General features: G+C 50.8%; 1 protein-coding gene across 7 annotated transcripts in view; it reads right to left on the bottom strand.

The window, feature by feature from the left end:
* The window catches only part of NBEAL2 (neurobeachin like 2), a 750879-nt gene that overhangs the window by 47964 nt on the left and 680910 nt on the right, over positions 1-22005 (bottom strand). For all 7 annotated transcript variants that reach the window (XM_086940998.1, XM_086940997.1, XM_086941000.1 and 4 more), the window contains 2 exons: positions 17483-17599; positions 16715-16876 (listed from right to left, as the gene is read on the bottom strand). In XM_086940998.1, coding sequence (XP_086797124.1) covers positions 16715-16876; positions 17483-17599 — 279 coding nt within the window. The remainder of the gene's footprint in view (positions 1-16714; positions 16877-17482; positions 17600-22005) is intronic.

Genomic DNA, 22005 nt, shown 5'->3' with positions numbered 1-22005 from the left:
GGGCCTGGGCCCTTGTCTTTCCCGGTAATGTGTTGCCCTACTTGCAACGGATCATGTAGTGGGGCTGTTTATGGGGGGGAACCGCCGCTGCCAGACTGCCAGCTTTGAGACTCTTTGTGGCTATATGTGGTGACGCTGTTGGGGCTCGGGAGGCGACTTCCAAGGGGCCTCTGACCCTCACGAGTTGTGGGAGTTGTCTGGGGGGGGGGTGTGTGTGTTGAGGTCGGGATGTTGGGATCCTTTGGTATGGTTGGCCCTGGGTCCTCGGTTTTGGATCCGGGTCTATCCATGCCGCGACAGATACTTCAGTGTTCTATGAGGTATAGGGGTGGGGGGAGTTGGGACGGGGATGTGGGGAGAGTTGGTTTGTTGTTGGGGGGGATTCAGGACTGGGATTGGGTGGGAGTGGTGGGTTCGGATTTGGGGCTTTGGGGTGGATGGGAAGAATCGCACGTGTGTATTACTGCTGGACTGGGTGAGCGGTGGGGTGTGTTGGGGTGGCGCAGGGGGCCTGGTGGGGGGAATCACCTGGACAATGGTTGATCAGACTACTATGCTTCCCAATAAGTCCATACGAGTTGTAACATGGAATGTGAGGGGGATGCTCGATAAAATCAAGCGTGGAGCGGTGTTGCGCTGGGGGAAAAGGGAGGCGGTAGACGTGCTTTTGCTCCAAGAAACTCATATGTTGGGCTCCAAGGTCCTTAGCCTTCAGAGGTTTGGCTTCCAGCAGGTCTACCATGCCGGATTTACAAGGGGATCCAGAGGGGCGGCCATCTTGGTTCATCGCAGGGTGGCTTATGTTCATGAGAAGCAGTGGGTGGACCCCCAGGGCCGCTTTGTCTTTATAAAAGGAATGATGGGTGCTGAACCTGTGGTTTTCTGTAGTGTTTATGCCCCTCCCCCTATGCAGTGGGCCCTGTCGGAGAGACTGTTTGCGATATGGGATGAAATCCCGGATGTGTTGACGGTGGTTGGGGGCGATTGGAATGAGGTGATGGACGGGTGCTCGGACCGCCAGAGGCGATTGCCAGTGGCTGTGGATCCTTTTCCCTCTGCCCCGCATACTAGGCTGCATGTGACAGCGGACAGTTTGGGCTGGGTGGATGTGTGGCGCCATTTGTATCCGGCTGCGCGTGAGTTCACATATGTGTCGGCTGTACATGGCTCCTTTTCGAGACTTGATTATATCTTTATGCCTGGTGCCTGTCTGAGTCGCGTGCGAGACGCTGCTATCTTGCCCAGGGGTCTGTCCGACCACTCCCCAGTTGTGGCTACAATAGATCTCCCCACAAAACGGCAGCCGTTCCGTTGGCGGATGTCCTCATGGCATCTACAACAACCTGATTATGTCCGTCACTTGCGGGAGGCGATTGTTAACTATTGGCGCGATAACCTTGTGGGGGACATTGACGCGGTGGTGGTATGGGAGGCGCTGAAGCCCACGATACGGGGGGTGGACATCGCTTGGTGCACTGCCGCCCGCCGGAAGCATCGGGAGGCCATTACCGCTGCGGCCGCTCGGGTGGAGACCCTGGAACAGCGTGGGCGGGAAGGGGGTGATGAGACTGTGGTACGGCTGCTCCTACAGGCGCAGCAATCCTATGCTCCAGTCTTGCATGATGAGGCCAGACAGGCGTGGCTAGCCACACGCAGTAGGATTTATCAGTGGGGCGACAAGTCCTGCACAATGCTCCACAGGCTGTGTCAGTCTACTTTTCAGCCGCTCACGTTGCCGGGCCTCATGGCAGATGACGGCTCGGTGGTAACGGACCCGGCCCGCCTAGCGGCTAGCTTAGCCCATTACTTCGAGGAGCAGTATGCCCCTCGAGATTCCCTGGAGGCAGACGAGATATCCGCATTCCTGGATGATCTGTCGCCGAGGGCCGTCTCCGATGAAGCCAGAACGGCACTGGACGCTCCGCTCTCTGCTGAAGAACTCGGGGAGGCGCTGGGGCAGCTCAACACCGGGAAGGCGCCGGGACCGAGCGGCTACCCGTGTGAGTTTTACAAAAAGTTTCACCTCCAGCTGGGGTCTCAGTACAGACGCGCGCTTGAGGCGGCACGGGTTCGGGGGGAGCTACCACCGGATTGGCGCCACGCCGAAATCGTGGTGTTTCTGAAGCCGGGCAGGGCCCCTGACAGGCACGACTCGTACAGGCCCATATCGCTATTGAATATAGAGGCCAAAATCTTGGCGAAGGCCCTGGCGAACCGCCTTCTTCCCTATATTACGGACCTGGTCCACCCCGACCAGGCCAGGTTCATGCCCCGCAGAGCCACTCGCCATAACATCCGGCGGGCGCAGGCGGCGGTGGATGCCATGGGGGCCCGGGACGAACAGGCGGCACTCCTGCTGGCGGATATGGACAGGGCCTTTTACTCTGTAAGTTGGGCGTACCTGTTTACACTCTTGCCCCGTCTTAATCTGGGCCCGTGTTCCTGTCATACCTGAAGTTGCTATATACCAATGTCACTGCCTCGGTTCGGGTGGCTGGTGCCGCGTCCGGGCAATTTCGGATTGGTCGGGGGACCCGACAAGGTTGCCCATTGTCCCCATACCTATTCGCCCTGGCTATGGAGCCCCTGGCATCTTGGGTGCGTACTGATACACGGATACGCGGGTTTGTGTGGAGTGGAGAGCTGGTGAATAGAATTGCATTATATGCAGATGATATCCTCTTTTTCCTCACGGACCTGCAGCACTCTGGGCCCTGAGTCCTAGACGTCATGCGCGGATTTGGCGAGGTCTCCGGTCTTCGGCTTAATCTGCACAAATCGACCTTATGGGTGCTGGGCGGCGGGGTCGTGGCGGACCCCTGGACAGCGGGACTGCGAGTGGCGACAGATGGGCTGAAGTACCTCGGTGTATTTCTCTCGGAGTCGCGCACCGTTGCCTGGGACCGCAGCATTCTGCCGGTGTGGAAACGGGTCCAGGCCGACATCAAGACGTGGTCCAGGATGTCCCTTACTATTTTTGGAAGATCTGCTATCTTCAAAATGGTTGCGCTCCCACGCCTGCTGTATCAGCTACAAAACTACCCCTACACTATTGGCCCACAGTGGTTTCGCCAAGTTAATTCGGCGCTGGGCCGTTTTCTATGGGCTGGTGGTGCGGCCAGAGTGGCGCTGAAGACATGCTTCCTGTCTACCTATTGTGGTGGCCTGGCCACCTCCGATCTGTTATCTTACTATCAGGCTTCTCAGCTGCTCATCCTTAACAAATGGTGGTACAGTGACAGGGGAGACCCGGCCTATGCCTTGGAGTGATCGCTTATGGGTGATAACATGCTACACACCATTCTATACTCGGCCCGCTTGCGACGAGCACTGCCGTCGGTCACGAGAGTGGTTTTTGCGGTGTGGAGACAGGCCCTACGCCGCATGGGCTGGTGGGGCAAATTGACGGCAGAGACGCCGTTGTGACATAATAACCTGCTCCCGGAGCTTTCGGCTCTAGACGGGTTTGAGGGATGGGAGGCAATTGACATTTCGCTACTGGGCCAGGTAATGTCCGGCACTACCCTTAAATCGTTTCAAGAGCTCCGCACGGAGTTCCAGATGCCTCAGTCCCAGTTCTTCCGCTACTTGCAATTGCGCCACGCCCTCACCCCGAGCATTGCCCATCTGGACTCTCTCCCTGAGTTTAGCCCGGTTGAGGCGAAGGTCTTTATGGGGGACCTGGGGGATAGAAAGGTCTCCCGTATTTACCAGACACTGGTCACTCACTGCTCCTCTACCCTACTCCCTCTTCGGGCGGCATGGGAAGTGGATGTGGGCCCCCTGGATGAGGACGATTGGAGGGAGGCCTTGGAATCCCCGCGTGGGACCGCTATCGCTGTGCGACTCCGGCTTATCCAATTCAAATACCTTCATAGAGCCTATTACACCCGCGAACGGCTGTGGAAAGCTGGGTTGATTGAATCCCCGGAGTGCCTGCGCTGTGGAGCCATGCCTGGATCCCTGTTGCATACCGTGTGGTCGTGTGCTCGATTGTCTGGCTTTTGGAGGGGTGTGTGGAGCTACCTGTCCGAGGTCCTGGGTTGGGATCTTCCCCGCACTCACCGACTGGGGTTGCTGCATGTTATGGAGGGTGTTGGTGGGAACATCTATAAACGTCGCCTGCTGCTCTTGGGGCTTGTTGTTGCCAAACGGGATCTGGCCCGGGCGTGGAAGGGAGTGAGGGCCCCCCCTTGTCTGTGTGGAAGGCAGGGTTGGACTACTATATGGGACTTGAGAAGCCGATCTTTGAGGCAAGGGGTTGCCCCCGCAAACACTACAAAATCTGGAAGCGGTGGGCCGACTACAGAGGACTATCGCTGGATCCCCCAGTGGAACGTGAAGAGGACATATGATTGTGCTAAAGTTGTTGACCCGATTCTGTGGCACACCCGTCACACTACACCTAAACCTTTACTTGCTGCTACTTGTACACATGCGTGGGGAGGGGGGAGGGGGGTAAGGGGGGTGGTCCTGGGAATTAGGGAGTTCTGGGAGTTGACGGGGTAGGGTGGGTTGTGGGTTTATTCATATTTGAGCCTATTTTCGGTACCTAATTGACCATTACTACATGTCCTATAAACTGTGTCCTAACTGTTGGTGGTGATCTCCGATCTGTGGGGTGCCACGATTTTATTGCCTGCTTTGCTCAATAAAAATGGTTGTGAAAAAAAATAAGTCTCAAGTGAACCATTGTTTCTTTAACATTAGCATTGGCCCTTTTCCTGCTTAGTGCATTGGCTTACCTTTGTTTTTGATCAAAGTGAAAGAGATATATAGATATGCTTTTGTGATTAATTCTCTATCTTTTTCTAGTAGATAGTCATTGCTTCAAAATGTGTGGAGTGTATTGCCAAGTCAGAAAGATCCAAATCCTACTCTACAACAGATGACCAAGAGTAAACTGATCAGCTTTGGTCAAGACGCTGGAAAAAGCTCATCTTAATCAAAGGCCTTGTATGGTGTTTTGTTGCACAGAGGCAGTTTTCTTGCTTATGAAACTAAGCCACCAGCTTCAGCTCAGCAATTTTAAACTAATTCAATGGTTTCCCTGTCCCAGATGTGAAGATTTAGTAGAATCTGTCAGATGGGTGAAGTAGAAACTGAACTGCACATATTGCTATGTTGTGAATATTTTTGTGGAGATCTTGTTTTACTTATTATTCAAATGAACAATTGTTACTTACCTGTAAACAGGTGGTTCTCCAGTATTGGTGTCTTTCATAGATTCACATGCTTGAATATTCCCCATCGTCTGAGTGGGAGTCCCACGGTAAATAAAATAGCAATAACATACTAATAATATGTATATGTAAAAACATAACACATGAAATACACATTAGCAAAAAGGCAGTAAAAGCCTAGCCAAAATTCCAAATAGGAATACATGAAGAGAGAAAAGACACTTGTAGTCTATTCCTGTCATTATGTTGGTCCAAACCGTAGCCAATCAGGCGCCAGCAGCCCTCCAGAACCTTCTCCTCAGAGCTCAGTACCTCAGATTTTCGCAGCACAAGAGTGACCACAGAGTCTATGAGGAGAAGAGAGCCTCTGAGGGGAGGTGGGCCGGTCGCATGTGAATCTATGAAAGACACCAATACTGGAGAACCACCTGTTTACAGGTAAGTAACAATTGTTCTTCTCCAGTATTAGGGTGTCTTTCATAGATTTACATGCTTGAATATAGAATAGAAAGCAGTAATAGCCGAAAAAGGCTTCCATAATCATGATACCCATGACTTATAAGACCAAAGCATATATATATATATATATATATATTCACTGAAAAAACCATAGGTTTCACACCAGTTATAGTTAGGTGGAAATTTTACTAGCATAAAACCATTGAAATTCCCACGTTATAGTTAGATGGACTCACTATAACTTGCGCGTGCAATGCACTGCTGATGACGTCACATATTACATCACTCATGACATGGTCAGTGACATCACTCATGACATCACTGATGACATCTCAAATGACATCACTGATGACATCATCCAGTGAATGTGTATCTTTCTGAAAAATAAATATTTTTTATGTATGTATATCTAAAGGTTGATGGAAGAATAGATGGGTAAATAAATGTCTAAATGGATGTTTTTTTTTGTGTAAAATTGATTGGTTAACTGACTTATTAAATGTATCTTAGTGAATACATATATAAGCGAGTAATGTTTAAATATTTAAATATCTGTGTCTCACTTTGTGTATAAGTGGCTGCATGGGTTGGTGAGTAGCTACATGAGTGTGTATATGGGTTATTAGTTGTTTTTTTGAGTATCAGCATCAGTGTCTGTATGGTTCGGTGGGGGATATTACTAAGAGCACAGATGCATGAATGAGTGACTCACTATTTGTATGTATTTTGAAGACATCTATATCATATATCATATATATATGTAGATAGATATAGTCCTGCAAGTCATACAGTAACATGGTAAACCATAATGGAGGAGGGAAGACAGAGGCTCACCTTATTGAAAAAGATTGCGAAGCACAGCCTGCCCCACTGCAGTATCTGCTTAGTTGATGGCACCCAGGCAGTAGTGTTTTGTAAGCGTGTGCCTGCTGCACCACGTGGCTGCTCTGCAGATCTGATGCAGTGGCACACCGGCGAACAGGGCAGTTGAAGACGACATCGCCCTGGTGGAATGGGCCCTCACTGAAGACTGTAGAGGCTTGCCTGCCATTTGATGGCAGAAAGCGATGGCCGAGGAAACCCAACCAGCAATAGTAGGTTTGGTAACTGGACGCCCTTTGTGGAAGCGTCCATAAGCTATGAACAGTTGGTCAGCTTTGCGAAAAGGGGCTGTTCTGCTGATGTAAAACTTTAAGCACCTTTTAATGTCCAAGGAATGCAAGCGTTGCTCCGCTGGAGACTGTGGGTTAGCAAAGAAAGTCTTTAAGAAAACAGGTTTGTTCATGTGGAAATCCGAAGGCACCTTAGGCAGGAAGGTGGGATTAGCGCGAAGCACTACACAGTCCGGCTGGAATTGAAGAAAAGGAGGATTTATAGTGAAGGCATGAATATCATGGGCTTGCACTGGGATAGAAGAAGCAGCTCCGAGAACCATGCCTGTCGAGGCCATCTTGGAGCGATCAGAAGAATGTGGCAAGGCTGCCTCCGCATCTTCCACAATACTCGAGGCACCAAAGGGATCAGAGGAAAAGCGTAAGCAAACAGATTGCACCATTGATCAAAAGGGCATTGCCCTGTGACCCTCGGTGGGGATGCCAGCTTGCGTAAGATGGGCATTTCCGGTTCTCTGGTGTGGCAAAGAGATCCATCGACGGACGACCCCATCGCCGAAAAATCAACTCGAGTGTTGGTTGACGTAACTCCCACTCGTGGGTCGATGACGCGGACCTGCTGAGGGAATCCGCTACAATGTAGGATACACCTGGGAGATGAACTGCGGTGAGAGTGATGTGGTGACTTAGAGCCCAGTCCCAGATCGATTGCGCCAGTTGAGACAAAAGTGGAGACTTTGTTCCGCCCTGCTTGTTTATGTAATGCAAGCTGGTTGTGTTGTCCATTTGAATAAGGACTGACTCTCCTTGAAGCAATGGATGGAATGACTTGAGCGCTAGAAAAATGGCCATCAACTCCAGCCTGTTGATGTGCCAGGCTCTCTGTGGCAGAGTCCACTTGCCCTTTATGGACAGACCTTGAAGATGTGCCCCCCATCCTTCCAACGAGGCGTCCGTCGTTAGAGTAAGCTCCAGAGTGATGGAGAGGAACGAAGTCCCTGCCGACAGATTGGATGGCTGCGCCCACCATTTGAGAGCCGCCCTCATGCGAGCGGTGACACAGACTATGTCGTTGAAGGAACCGGTGACCTGACGTCACTGTCCATCTAGCTCCTCTTGAATGGGGTCTGTCTGTAGTCTACAATTTGGGATCAGTGCAATACACGATGATGCCATTCTTAGAAATTATTTTAATAGTCGGACTGAAACGGACTGTTTTGTCCGTAGAAGAGACACAAATTGAAGTATTTTTTGTTGACGCTCCTGAGACACAAATGCTTTTGCAAGAGTGGTATCCAACGTGGCCCCTGGAAAATTCTTGCAGAGAGCTGGATGTAATTGGGACTTTTCGGTGTTGATGGAAAGTCCGAGGGAGCGAAATACCTCCTGACAAAGGCGTGTGTCCTGAAGCAACTGCGTGTGAGACTGTGATTTTAGGAGACAATCGTCCAGGTATGGAAAGATTTGGACCCCCTGGAGATGCAGATAAGCTACCACAGGAGCTAACACTTTCGTAAAGACGCGAGGGGCGGAGCGTAGGCCAAAAGGCAGTACTTTGAACTGGAAGTCTCTCCTTCCCACGCAGAATCGCAAATACTTCCGATGTCGCGGAAGAATAGGGACATGGAAGTAGGCGTCTTGGAGGTCGATAGTTGCCATGAAATCTCCCATTGAGAGTAAGCGTAAGATCTCTAACAGCGTTAGCATTCGGAAGGATTGGCACTTGAGATATTTGTTGAATGCTCGCAAGTCCAATATTGGCCGCCAATCCCCGTTCTTTTTGATGATAAGGAAAAAACTGGAATAAAATCCCTTCCCCCTTTGAGACTTGGGCACCACTTTGACAGCCCCCTTCTGTATCATAAGGCGAACTTGATGGAAAAGTTCCTTGATGTGGGCTGGAGGTGGGCCGGAAGGTGGAGTAGGAGGAGGAAGTTTGATGAACTCTAAAGCATGGCCCTTCTCTACAATGTCCAGAACCCAACGGTCCGAAGTGATGGAGGACCATTGAGAACAAAACAGGGAGATTTGACCTCCAACTCTTTGGGGCAAAGGCAAGTCATTGTCTCTTGGGAACAGATCCTCTGTAGGAAGATTTCCCCCTATAGGTCTTAGAAGACTGCTGATGGGAAGACTGTTGCTGGTTATTGGAGTAGCATTGGTTGTCTTGGTTGTAGGAACGATATTGGTTGCTTCCTCCTCGAAAAGTTGAACAGGTGCCGCGTCCACGTGCACCTCCAAAGGGCTGCTCCCGAAATTGTACATTTCCTAAAGAGCGGGCAGTGTCAGTATCTTTTTTGATAGATTGTAATGCCTCATCAACATGTGCTCCAAAAAGTGACTCGCCATCATACGGCATATCCAGTATTTTTGCCTGCACTTCTCGCCGAAAGGATGTGGAGCGTAACCAGCCATGCCTGCGTAGAACAGCCGCTCCAGCGAGCTGCCGGAAACCCGTACAGGCAATATCGACGGCACAGTCAATAATCTCCTCCGATGTTCTCTCCCCTTCTTGGAGAAAAGTTGCAAAGCTTCTGCCTTTGAAGCATCTGGAGCTAAAGCCAGAAACGCCGTCATGTCTGCCCATATCTGGCGGTCGTAACGCCCCAAAATAGCCAAAGCATTGGCCGCTCTCACTGTGGTGGAGGCCATCGTTGAAAATTTGCGGCCCATCACATCCAGGCGACGACCGTCGCAATCTGATGGGGTAGTAACAGTAGACGCAGGATTCCGAGAACGGCGCTGAGCTGCCTGTGGTACCACCGAATCCGGTTACGGCTGTCCAATAAGGCACGCTGGACTTCCAACAGGCGCCTTATATTTCTTTTCCAACCGGGGCATCTGTGCCGGCAGCGAATTTGGGGTCTGCATCAACTTCACCCCTTCAGCCCAGATAAAGTCAATAATAGGTACAGTATGGACTTGCTTAAATGGTTGGTTTTTTAAGTCATAGAGGAAGCAATCCTCTTCCCTCTGGACTCTTGGCAACTTAAAACGTTGAGCCGCCCTATCCATCAGCTGATGGAAACTCGCAATGTCCACAGGAGGAGAATCACCTGGTGTTGCCGGAGAGGGAGATGGTGTCTGAACTTGATAATTATCCCACTCCGCCATATCCTCATCATCATCATCTCGCACCTCACCATCTTCGCGGTCCGGAGTAATGTCACCTCCGTCGTCGTCATACACAGTCGTGTGTATCTGAACTGATGTTTGTATCTGAGGAGCAGAAGTTGATAGAGGCGGCAGAGGAGCCCCAGCAGGCATTGCAACAGGCGTTAAAACAGAAGGAACCATAGGTACCTGTGGAGAAGGCGGAAAACGCCTATTATAGTCGCCCAAAATATGCTGGAGATTAGAGATAAGCGACAACGGTACTGTCGCAGTAGGAACTTGAACAGGCGTTTCCTCCTGCTGGAAATATTGGTCAATCAATCAATCAAAGACATTTATAGAGCGCACTACTTACCCGTAGGGTCTCAAGGCGCTTGGGGGGGGGGGGGGGGGGTGCCGTTACTGCTCGAACAGCCAGGTCTTGAGCTTCTTCCTGAAGGAGAGGTGGTCTTGGGTCAAGCGCAGGTCAGCCGGGAGGGAGTTCCAGGTCTTGGCGGCCAGGTAGGAGAAGGACCTTCCTCCTGTTGTCGCTCTTCGGATGCGTGGGACGGCGGCGAGGGCGTGGCTGGCTGATCGGAGGTGGCGTTTGGGAGCGTAGAAGTTGATTCGGTTGTTGAGGTAGCTCGGGCCTAGATCGTGTAGGGCTTTGTGTGCGTGGGTGAGGAGACGGAAGGTGATTCTTTTGTTGACGGGGAGCCAATGCAGGTCTCTCAGGTGTCCGGAGATGTGGCTGTTTCGTGGGATGTCGAGGATGAGTCTGGCTGAGGCGTTCTGGATCTGCTGGAGTCTCTTCTGGAGCTTGGCGGTGGTTCCGGCGTAGAGGGTGTTGCCGTAGTCCAGTCGGCTGGTGACGAGGGCCTGGGTGACGGTCTTCCTGGTCTCCGTGGGGATCCACCAGAAGATCTTCCGTAGCATGCGCAGGATGTTGAAGCACGACGAGGAGACGGCGTTGACTTGTCTGGTCATGGAGAGGGAGGAGTCCAGGATGAAGCCCAGGTTGCGTGCGTGGTCCGTCGGTTTGGGTGCGGTGCCCAGGGCGGGGGGCCACCAGGAGTCGTCCCAGGCGGAGGGCGAGGAGCCCAGGATGAGGACCTCCGTCTTGTCTGAGTTCAGTTTCAGGCGGCTGGTCGTCATCCACTCGGCTACATCTTTCATCCCTTCGTGCAGGTTGGCTCTGGCGGTGGCGGGGTCGTTAATCAGGGAGAGGATCAGCTGGGTGTCGTCGGCGTAGGAGATGATGTTGAGGTTGTGCTGGCGTGCGATGTCTGCGAGGGGGCTCATGTAGACGTTGAAGAGGGTGGGGCTCAGCGAGGATCCTTGAGGGACGCCGCAGATGACTTCGGTGGCCTCTGACTTGTACGGTGGTAGGCGGACTCTCTGTGTTCTTCCGTCGAGGAAGGAGACGATCCATTCCAGTGCCTTCTCCTGGATTCCGACGTTGCTGAGGCGCTGCACTAGGGTGCGGTGGCAGACAGTGTCGAATGCCGCGGAGAGGTCTAGGAGGATGAGGGCCGCTGTTTCTCCGTTGTCCATCAGGGCTCGGATGTCGTCGGTGGCGGCGATGAGGGCGGTCTCGGTGCTGTGGTTGGCTGGGAAGCCAGACTGGGAGGGGTCGAGGGATCCGTTCGTCTCGAGGAAGGCGGCCAGCTGTTTGTTGACGGTCTTCTCGATGACTTTGGCTGGAAACGGGAGGAGCGAGATGGGGCGGTAATTCTTGAGTTCGGTGGGGTCTGCTGTAGGTTTCTTGAGTAGAGCGCTGAGTTCGGCGTGCTTCCAGCTCTCAGGGAAGGTGGCGGTGTCGAAGGAGGTGTTGATAATGTCCCGCAGGTGGGGTGCGATGACAGCGTCGGCCTTGTTGAAGACGTGGTGAGGGCAGGGGTCGGTCGGAGATCCGGAGTGGACGGAGTTCATCATGCGGACGGTGTCTTCGGTGCTGATCGGAGTCCAGGCGCGGATGGTGGTGGTGGGCGGCGTTGCTGTGGTCGTGGCGTGCGTCGGTTGGATGCTGAAGCTGTTGTGTATGTCCGCGATCTTGTTGTGGAAGTAGGAGGCAAGGGAGTTGCAGAGGTCTTGCGATGGGGTGATGTCGTTGTTTGCGGCGTTGGGGTTGGAGAGCTCTTTCACGATGTTGAAGAGTTCCTTGCAGTTGTGTGCGTTGTTGTCCAGCCGGTCTTTGAATGCAGTTTTCTTGGCGGCGCGGATCAGTTGGTGGTGCTTCGGGTGGCATGCTTGAGGGTGGTCAAGTTGTCCGTTGTTGGTTCCCTTCTCCAGACTTTCTCGAGGGCTCGGCAGTTCTTCTTGGACTCTTGAGTTCGTCGGTGAACCATGGGGCTTTCTTGCTGGCGGGTCTGCTGGGCGGGGTCCTCAGAGGGGCGAGTTCGTCCGCGCAGTTGCTGATCCACTTCGTGAGGTTGTCGGCGGCCTGGCTGGGGTTCGCTGAGCTGGCAGGAGGGTGCTGGCTCAGGGAAGCGGAGAGCTGGTCGGCTGTGATCTTGTTCCAGCTTCTTCGGGCAACCTTTGGCCGGTGGTGGTGGATCGTCGTTCTTTTAAAGGTGAAGTGGACGCAGCTGTGGTCCGTCCAGTGGAGTCCTGTGGCGTGGCTGAAGGCGATGTCTTTGCTGGATGAGAAGATGGCGTCAAGTGTGTGTCCGGCGAGGTGGGTGGGGGTGGACGCCAGTTGCTTGAGTCCGAGGTTGGCGAGGTTGTCGAGCAGGGTGATGGTGTTGCGGTCGCTGTTGTTCTCCAGGTGGAAGTTGAGGTCCCCCAGGAGGATGTAGTCAGCGGAGGGGAGGGCGTGCGGGCTGATGAAGTCGGCGATGTCCTCGCTGAATTGTGTGCGTGGTCCCGGGGGTCGGTAGATCAGGGTGCCTCTGAGAGTGGTCTTCGGGTCGGTGCGGATCTGGAAGTGCAGGTGTTCGGCGGTTGTCAGGGTGTCGTCAGTGTAGGTCGTGATGCGGATGGTGTCCCTGTGGATGACGGCGATGCCTCCTCCCATCTGGTTGGCGGAGCGGTCCCTCCGGGTGATCTTGTATCCCTCTGGGATGGCGATGGCGATGTCGGGTGCTGAAGAGGCGTTCATCCAGGTCTCCGTGAGGAAGGCAACGTCAGGGGCTGTGGTGTCGAGGAGGTTCCAGAGTTCGATGGCGTGCCTGTGGACGGAGCGGGTGTTGAGCAGGATGCACTTGAGGTGGTTGCTGCTGGTGTTCGGTTTGGCGGGTGCTGATGCAGGGCAGGTCCGGATGCAGGTGAACTTGCAGGCGTGGCAGCTGAAGGGTCCGTGGGTGCGTCGTGGGGTGGCTCGGTAGCATCCTGGGATTCGGCCGGTGTTGAGTGCGTTGAGGGAGGCGGCGGTGTACGTCAAGCGGGTGGGCAGGGGTCCTCGAGGGCCAGGGGTCCTGGCACTGGGCGCGGTCCAGGCGCGGACGGGCGTAGACGGGCTTACCTTTGGCGCGCCTTCGGCGCGCCCGCTGCGCGTGACCGCTGCGCGTTTGCACGGTCGCCATATATGGCGAAGTGCGAGGGGGGGGCGGAGCAGCTGGGAGGCGGGAGCGGGGAGGGTACAGAATGAAGAAAGGGGCGGGGTTAGCGGCGGTGGCGGGGAGCGGGGAGGGAAGAGGGAAGAGACGGGGGCAACCAACAAAATAACAGGCAAACAGGCAATAGGGGGGACAGAATACAATTTGGAACAGAAGACAATTAATACAATTACAGTGGTACAATGCAGGAAAGCGAGCACAGACCACGCCGCTCGATGGCAGGGGGCGTGGTCATGCGGCGGCAGTCAGAGCAGAGAGGCAGGTAGGCGGGGAGGCACTCGCAGCAGCTGGTGGCCGTGCGGCGCGGGGGGTGTCCTAACTAGGTCACACTCACCTGCGTCGCACGGTCGCCATATATGGCCAAGTGCGAGGGGGGGGCGGAGCAGCTGGGAGGCGGGAGCGGGGAGGGTACAGAATGAAGAAAGGGGCGGGGTTAGCGGCGGTGGCGGGAAGCGGGGAGCGGGGAGGGAAGAGACGGGGGCAACCAACAAAATAACAGGCAAACAGGCAATAGGGGGGACAGAATACAATTTGGAACAGAAGACAATTAATACAATTACAGTGGTACAATGCAGGAAAGCGAGCACAGACCACGCCGCTCGATGGCAGGGGGCCTGGTCACGCGGCGGCAGTCAGAGCAGAGAGGCAGGTAGGCAGGGAGGCACTCGCAGCAGCTGGTGGCCGTGCGGCGCGGGGGGTGTCCTAACTAGGTCACACTCACCTGGTCCTCATCATCATTGCTATAATCCTGACACTTGATGACCAAATCAGATGGACTACGTGCCGCCCTAAAAGACTTGTGCACATCTTCCTCCGAGTCCTGATCCGAATCCGTGGCAAACAAGGGCGAGGGAGGTTGTGGATCACTGGAGATGGAAATCTGGTCAATAGGCACTTTGCGGCGTTGGTGGAGCGTGTCGACGGTGGCAGACTCCATGGACGAGAGTGGCAGCAAAGGCAGAGAGGCAAACGCGGAAGAAGTCGTCGGTGGAGCTGACGACGACGAAGGAGTTGCTGGAACCACACTAGAAGAATCCATCGTCAATGGTTCCGTCGTGAATGGCAATGGAGTCGTCGACAGAGCTTTCGTCGACGGAGTCGACGATGAAGATGACTTCTTTTTCGTCGACGGAGCAACTGTCGACGGGGCGGCCGTCGACGGGGCAATCGTCAACGGGACGGCCGTCGACGGAGCTGTCGTCGACGGGGCTGTCGTCGACGGAGTTGGTTTTTTAACACTCTTCGTCAACGAAGATTTGGTCATCGACGGTGGAGGCTTCTTCGACGACGAAGCAATTGGAATAACAGATGGTACAGTCTTGAAACTGAGAGTTACCTTCGTCGACGATCCTGAAGCAGACGTCGTTGTCACTGTCGTCGCCGACGAGCCAGAGACGGCAGATCTAGTCGTCGGGACGACCGTCGACTTTACCGTCGATGATGAAACATGTTTTTTAACAGAAACATGAATGAAAGATGCAGCAGACGCCTGAGAGCCAAGTCTCGTGGGCGTGGACGTAGCAGGTAGAGGTGAAGACACCGCAGGGGTCAGAGAGAGTGACATCTTCTTCTTCTTAAGGAATGGAGAAGGCAACTCCTGCACACTACCACATTTTGAAGCTGCTTGGGAACGACCAGAAATGATACTTTCGGCATCAGAAAGTACATTATCCTTGTCCTTAAGTCTCTAAAGCCCTAGTAGAGGACGGCCTTCGCTATCTTTTAGAGTGTTTGTGGAAAAACTTCTACAGAACTTACATTTACCCACATCATGGTCGGGGTAAAGACAGTAAATACACTTACTGTGAGGATCTTCTGAATAAAGGCGTAGCTTTCCACAAGAAGAGCAAGGTCTAAAAAGAGACTTCTTACTTGAAGACATGTTGAAAACACAGGAAAAACCTGAAGTAGTAGAGAAAACTGAGCAGAGCTCAGGGAGACTCCCTTTCACATGACGTGCGGTAGAAAGTATGAGGTACTGAGCTCTGAGGAGAAGGTTTTGGAGGGCTGCTGGCGCCTGATTGGCTACAGTTTGGACCAACATAATGACGGGAATAGACTACAAGTGTCTTTTCTCTCTTCATGTATTCCTATGTGGAATTATGTCTAGGCTTTTACTGCCTTTTTGCTAATGTGTATTTCTTGTGTTATGTTTTTACATATACATATTATAAGTATGTTATTGCTATTTTATTTACAGTGGGACTCCGACTCCGACGACGGGGAATATTCAAGCATGTGAATCTATGAAAGACACCCTAATACTGGCGAAAATTTAATTTCAATTACTTTATTAACATAAGCACTGCTTCTTGTTTAATCAACATTCTATTTATGAAAGGTGGACACTAATTCCTATCACTGCCCAATTTTTTCTCTGACTTCCTAGCAGAGCTCTGATTTCTCTAGCCAGAATATCTTTCAGAAATCAAATCCTGTATATATCTGAAACAATGTAGTCTTAACTACATACTAAAAATGTATCTTCTTTTTACTTCAATCAAATAATACCATTCAGTATTGGTTTCATGCCAATTGCACCGAAATAAAAATGTAATATAAAAACAGTTACATAAGTAGCCCGCCCCTATATTGCCCTATCTAGCACTGAGCCTTGTTATTTATGACATCCTCAGACTTGTATATTGCACATATGCACCTTAATGAATTCGGAAGATACGAAATGTATCTCCTTAATTGGTATATTCTGTAAGAATTTGAATAAATTGCTGTTTTTTTTATTAATGTTAAATAATTATAAGAATATTATTCATGATGTAAAATTTCGTATATGGTTTATGATTAACAGAAATAAACAATTTATAAACTTTACCTCACCCATTAACTTACACGGCAACTCACTGTTCTGTCATCAATCAATAACATATTTCAATCAGTAAAGTCTCCCTCACTCACTTTACTCACTTTTGATCTCCCACAAAGAGCGGCAACCCATTTTAGCAAGTGTCCCACAGTGAATCTCCAACTCACACATTTCTGCTACTTCAGCTTATCGCAATCTGCATTAAGCATCTGATTGGGCTATGACCACAATTTCCAATTCACTAATATATTTATTTTCAAAACTGTTTAAACAGTTGTGTGGAGATAAAGTGGCTTGCGACCCCGTCTGAGTCCGCCAACACGTAAGCGGCAGGGGAATCTTCGCGGAAAAACTTTGAGATATATATATATATATATATACACACACACACACACACACATATATATATACCTACCTTTACCTCTTAGTCCATTTTCAATCCTTAGCCTCTCATCCTATTCAAACTTTACCCCTTTCTGAACTCACCTTTATGGATGATCTGTCTTCAATGGTGGTTTGGGCAACAATCTGTCCCTCCAACCCAACTGCAAGATGAGAAATGGTCATCGGTAACATGCTTTCACTTGGAGGTTTTATGGACTTCATGAACTGCCCTCGGCGTAAAGTGTGGACAATGATGGTGCCATCCTGGGAAAGTAACAGACTATGTTATATCATGAAGACATTGGTTATCCTTCATTGTGTTAATTATGTTCTTCCGCAAGGATGGTCTATTTTGATCAAAATATCTGATCATACTAGAGTCATTTACAGATTCAAATGATTTTGAAAGCTCCTTTCCCTCTCCCTTTTCCAACAGAAACAAGCATCCCCGTCTTCTCTTAAAAGTCTAGAAGAAATTCACCGCAGCATATGTAATACATTGTTTTTAAGATCTATCAAACTTCCTAGCAATTGTCTCATTACACAGATGCTGCATCGACTAAAGTAACAATGACCCAGTGCCATTTAAAATATCTTCACAGGCCACAGGCATTCCCTCCCATACTCACAGACTCTATGAATAAGTAAAGCCCTCGTAGTCTTTGCACATGAGCTTATCATCTCCATGCCATAACCACAGTGACTATATCACTCCCAAAATAATTTCAGAAAATACCATTTAAATATTTAATGTATGGGTAACTGAATTTATTGAAGTGTTACAACAGAATCACCGGCGGCCAGTAGTAGAGATCAAAATGTACATTAACTTTAGTTCAGTTAATAGCACTATTCCTATCAAATCTTTACCTTTGATCCAGACACAGTCATGTCCAGTTCTGTGCTTATGGCAACACATGTGACCTCTTCATCGTGTCCATACAATACTTGCACAGGTTTTGGAGCTAAGCCATAGGAGAAACCACCCTGTGAGAGACAAATGCACAATTGGAGAAGAAATACAATTCTCATTAGGCTGCATAGCTGTCAAGGCATCAAAGAAAGCATATTCCATAAGAGTGCCCCACAACCAATACTCTATCTCTGAAAGTAAATTGTATCAAGTTGCTTTGTGGGAGTGAACCATGAAAACAAATATACATCCACAAGTGCATACAAACAAAATCTGCAAAAAACAATGTTTACATTTTAGCTCAATAATGACCAATGTTTTAAGATCACTAGATAAGCACAATTAGAACGACACCTCCTTGTGCACCAAAGATCTCACTCTGAATGATATCACATGGACCAGAGCATATATAGTAGCATGGATACATAAAGGGCTTGCGTTGAGTGGTTTCTATAAACATATAACAATATATCTTTTGTGATGTCACATTTGAGATCATGGATATTGTGACAGTTGGGGGCCAATCGTAAAAAAGTTAAGGTTCGATAAGAACAGTAATTTTTAAATAGCTTGCATTTTGGATTTTGAGAGAACATTGGTGGTACTTCTTATAATTTTTCCAGTGTTATTTGAATTTCATTGTGTACATTTTGTCAGACCAGTTCATCAAACATTCAGAATAACCATAATTCTTGATTTCTAGATTTATAATGGACATGGTGTTTATGAGACTTGTCCATCGATGTCACACACAGTGATTTTTGATGATATGGATATTGTGGCAATAGGGAGCCTTATGAAGTTAAGGCTGTCAGAAAACCTTAAACAATATTGTGTCGCGCGTGGTGGTCAGCCAGCAGTAAGTATCCTGTGGGTGCTGGAGGTGGGCCGTGAAGTCTGTGTGCCACGCTGCCGTACCCACCCAGTACGATTTTGGATGCTGGCCAGTGTCCGGTGGCTGCGGGTCTGTAGTGAGATCTGCAGCGGCGGCGACTCCCTGTGTGCCCTTAGAGAGTGGGGTGGAGCGACCCCCCCAGCAATAACGGCTGATCTCTGGCGCTGTTTGGAAGGTGCGCAAGGGGAGGCCCGCTGCAGTGGAGGAGCTGGGGGCCGCCACCACGATATCGCCCCTGAGCTACCTGGGCCCTGCAAGGGAGCTTTGGTGATGGGTGGACGCACCAACCAGAAGCTTCAATTCACGCCGGCTTCCAGAGGGCAGCGGATCACGGTGTGCGGCAGATAGGACGAGTGCAAGTTATTTGACTGCCCCTTTGATTGAGGTCCTGAACGGATGGAACGTGGGGCCTCTCCCCGCAGTGACATTATTGACCTCGCAAACATATGGGACACTGCAGAGGACATCCCAGGGGCTGAGTGGCATCCTCTGATTTAGCTAGAATATTTGGCTTGGGGTCCTAGGACCCTGGTGGCGAGAGAGCGACCCCATCCACCGGCCTGCACCTATACAGTTGCTGACTACGTCAAAGGCCTCCTCATTTAAGTATGGCCACAGGGGATTGCTTCTTATGTGTGCCCCTCCAGTTTTGCTCCAACCGTCATTGCCCCGTGGTCCTAGCCTTTGGCTGGTGGTCAGTCTGATCAGCGGGGTGTTGGCCCCAGGTGATTGAATACGCAGCAGTGTGGGTGCTTGGGGCACCTGCATCCCGTGGTACTTTCTGGACAGCGGTGGGATACTGCAATTGGGCGGGGCCTGCCCGCGGGTCTGACCCACGTGGCACGCCTGCCTCCACTCCCCGGCACTTACTTCCAGACAGGTGGATTTGGTATACCTGAAGGGCGTGAGAAGTCTGCAGCGGCCCCCCTCCCAATGGGGTGCCTATTTTGACGATAGCCTGCCTGTGCGGCCAGCGCCATTCGAAAGTGGTAGAGAGAGACGGGGCTGCTTCAGAATTATCAGCACACAATAGGCCTCTGAGTCTGGGACTTTTACACGCCGAAAGTGGCCCTATTGGTGCAGTCGAATAAACTGGACAAGTACCCGGTCCCGAAACAGCCATTCTCAGAGGAGGGTGCAACAGGTGGTCAGGCGGACACCTCGGAACAGTCTCTCAGTACAATTACGGCAGCCATTCAGGTTCTGGGAACAACGATGGAAACCAAAATCTACAAAGTTTCGATCAAAATGAATCTTCTCAGAGCCAATATGAACAAAACTTCAGAGCGAGTCACAGTGACGGAGACTAAGATTATGGCGCTTCAATCTACCACTCGTAAGCTGGAGGAGAAAGTTCAACTGCTGGTTCATCAACACCGCCAGGTGGCCCTGAAGGAGGAGCTCAGGAAAGGCGTGGCTGCCGGAACAATATCCGCGTAGTGGGGGTCCCGGAGGGGGCAGAAGGCCCTAGAATGGACCTTTTCCTTGAGGACTTAATAATGAGTCACCTGAAGCCCAAATGACTATCCACCTTCTTCACAGTAGAGAGGGCTCATACAGCTCCAGTCCCTCCACCAAAATCTGGGGCTCCTCCCAGAACGATCATTGTCGGGCTCTTCAATTATAGGGACCGGGATGCTATCCTACAACAAATCAACAAAGATAGGAAGGACCAAAAAAAAGGTGGAGGTGTGGCAATTATCCACAACAACAACCTTTCAGTCATCGAATGCGACACCTTCAACTACAACGCCTTCGAATGCCTTACAGCCAACATCAGAACCACGGACAACAACCTACTGCAATGCCACCTAATATACCATCCCCCAGGCAACAACACTATATTCACAGAACAACTCTCAAACCTAATCGCCAACTGCTCCCTCAAAGAGTCCAACACCATCATTTTAGGGGATCTTAATCTGCATTGGAACAACGTGAACAATGCCATTATAAAATCACTAAACGAACTTCTACACGCAAACAACCTCTCCCAACACTGCTCAAAAGAGACCCACAACAAAGGGGCAACACTGGACGCCATCATCGCCAGGAACGATACAATCTCTATTGAACACATCCTCCCGGTAGACTGGTCTGACCACCACCTAATCCTATTCCACCTCAATCAACCGGTCCAGTCCCACCCCACTAGCACAGCCCCCAGCACATGGTCCAGGAGTCTTTCACAAATCAACCCAAAAGAACTAGAAGAAAAAATAGCCGCCTCCCTGCTGAGCCACACAGAAGGTCTCTCAACTAACGAACTCATCTCTCACTACAACTCCACCACTACCGCCATCCTAGACCAACTGGCACCTCTAAAACAAAAAAGACCCAGGAACATTCCATCGAGAACCTGGTTCAACAAAGACATCAACGAGGAAAGGAGACTTCTCAGAGCCACAGAACGACAGTGGAGAAAAGACCCCTCCTGCAGCCGGCGCGAAGAACTCAGAGCAGTAAGAAGAAGGTATAAAAACCACATCAACAATGAAAAAACAAACTTCTTCTGCAACGCGCTAGAAAAGGCAAAAAATAGACCTAGAGAACTCTTTGAGATCATCAAAAAACAAACCTCCAAGCCATCCACCGTCCATGCTCAACCCTCCAAAACGCTATGTGACAACTTCGTCTCCTTCTTCAATGAAAAAATCGCCAAGATCGAACTATCCCTAGACATCAGCCCTACCCCGACCATCAACATCAACCTAACTACAACATCCACCACCGCTGGAGACACAACCTCTACTGCCTGGTCCTCTTTCGACCTCATCCAAGAAGCAGAGATCCTCAACCTAATCTCATCCTCCAAACCCTCCTCCCATAACTCTGATCCCATCCCCGCCCAAATGGCCAAAGACCTCAAACTCACCCTTGCCCCTCTCTGGTGTAAAATCATCAACAGCTCCCTAAAATCTGGCACCATCCCGGACTGCCTTAAAGTTGGCCAGGTCACTCCCCTCCTGAAGAAACCAGGCCTGGATTCCAACGACCTCAACAATTTCAGACCAGTCTCAAATCTACCCTTCCTAGCCAAAATCCTAGAAAAATGCGTACTACGCCAACTCAACAACCAGCTCGACAGCATCAACTTGCTTGATCAAAACCAATCTGGCTTCAGAAAAGGCTACAGCACCGAAACCGCAATCCTGAACATAGTAGATGACATCCGCAACTCCCTTGACTCGGATCAATGCTGCCTACTCATCCTTCTTGACCTGTCAGCGGCGTTTGACACGGTTGACCACAAGCTCCTCATCAAAGCCCTCAAAGAACGAGTAGGTGCGGAGGACATGGTCCTGAAATGGTTCGACTCCTTCTTTAAGAACCGCTTTCAAAGAGTAAAAATAAAATCCTTCACATCAGACCCTCTACCCGTGACCAGAGGGGTCCCCCAAGGATCCGTCCTTTCCCCTCAACTGTTCAACATATACATGGTTCCCCTCACCATCATACTGAAGAAAGCTAATATCCCTTTCCATCTATACGCGGACGACACTCAGATCTACATAGAAGCCACTTCCTATAACGACATTCTAAGACTCAACAACACTCTAAATGAAATCCAAGAATGGCTAGGGA

The sequence above is a fragment of the Lissotriton vulgaris genome, chromosome 10 (assembly GCF_964263255.1).
Source record: "Lissotriton vulgaris chromosome 10, aLisVul1.2, whole genome shotgun sequence".
Lineage (NCBI taxonomy): Eukaryota > Metazoa > Chordata > Amphibia > Caudata > Salamandridae > Lissotriton > Lissotriton vulgaris.
This window is presented reverse-complemented; position numbering and strand designations above follow the sequence as displayed.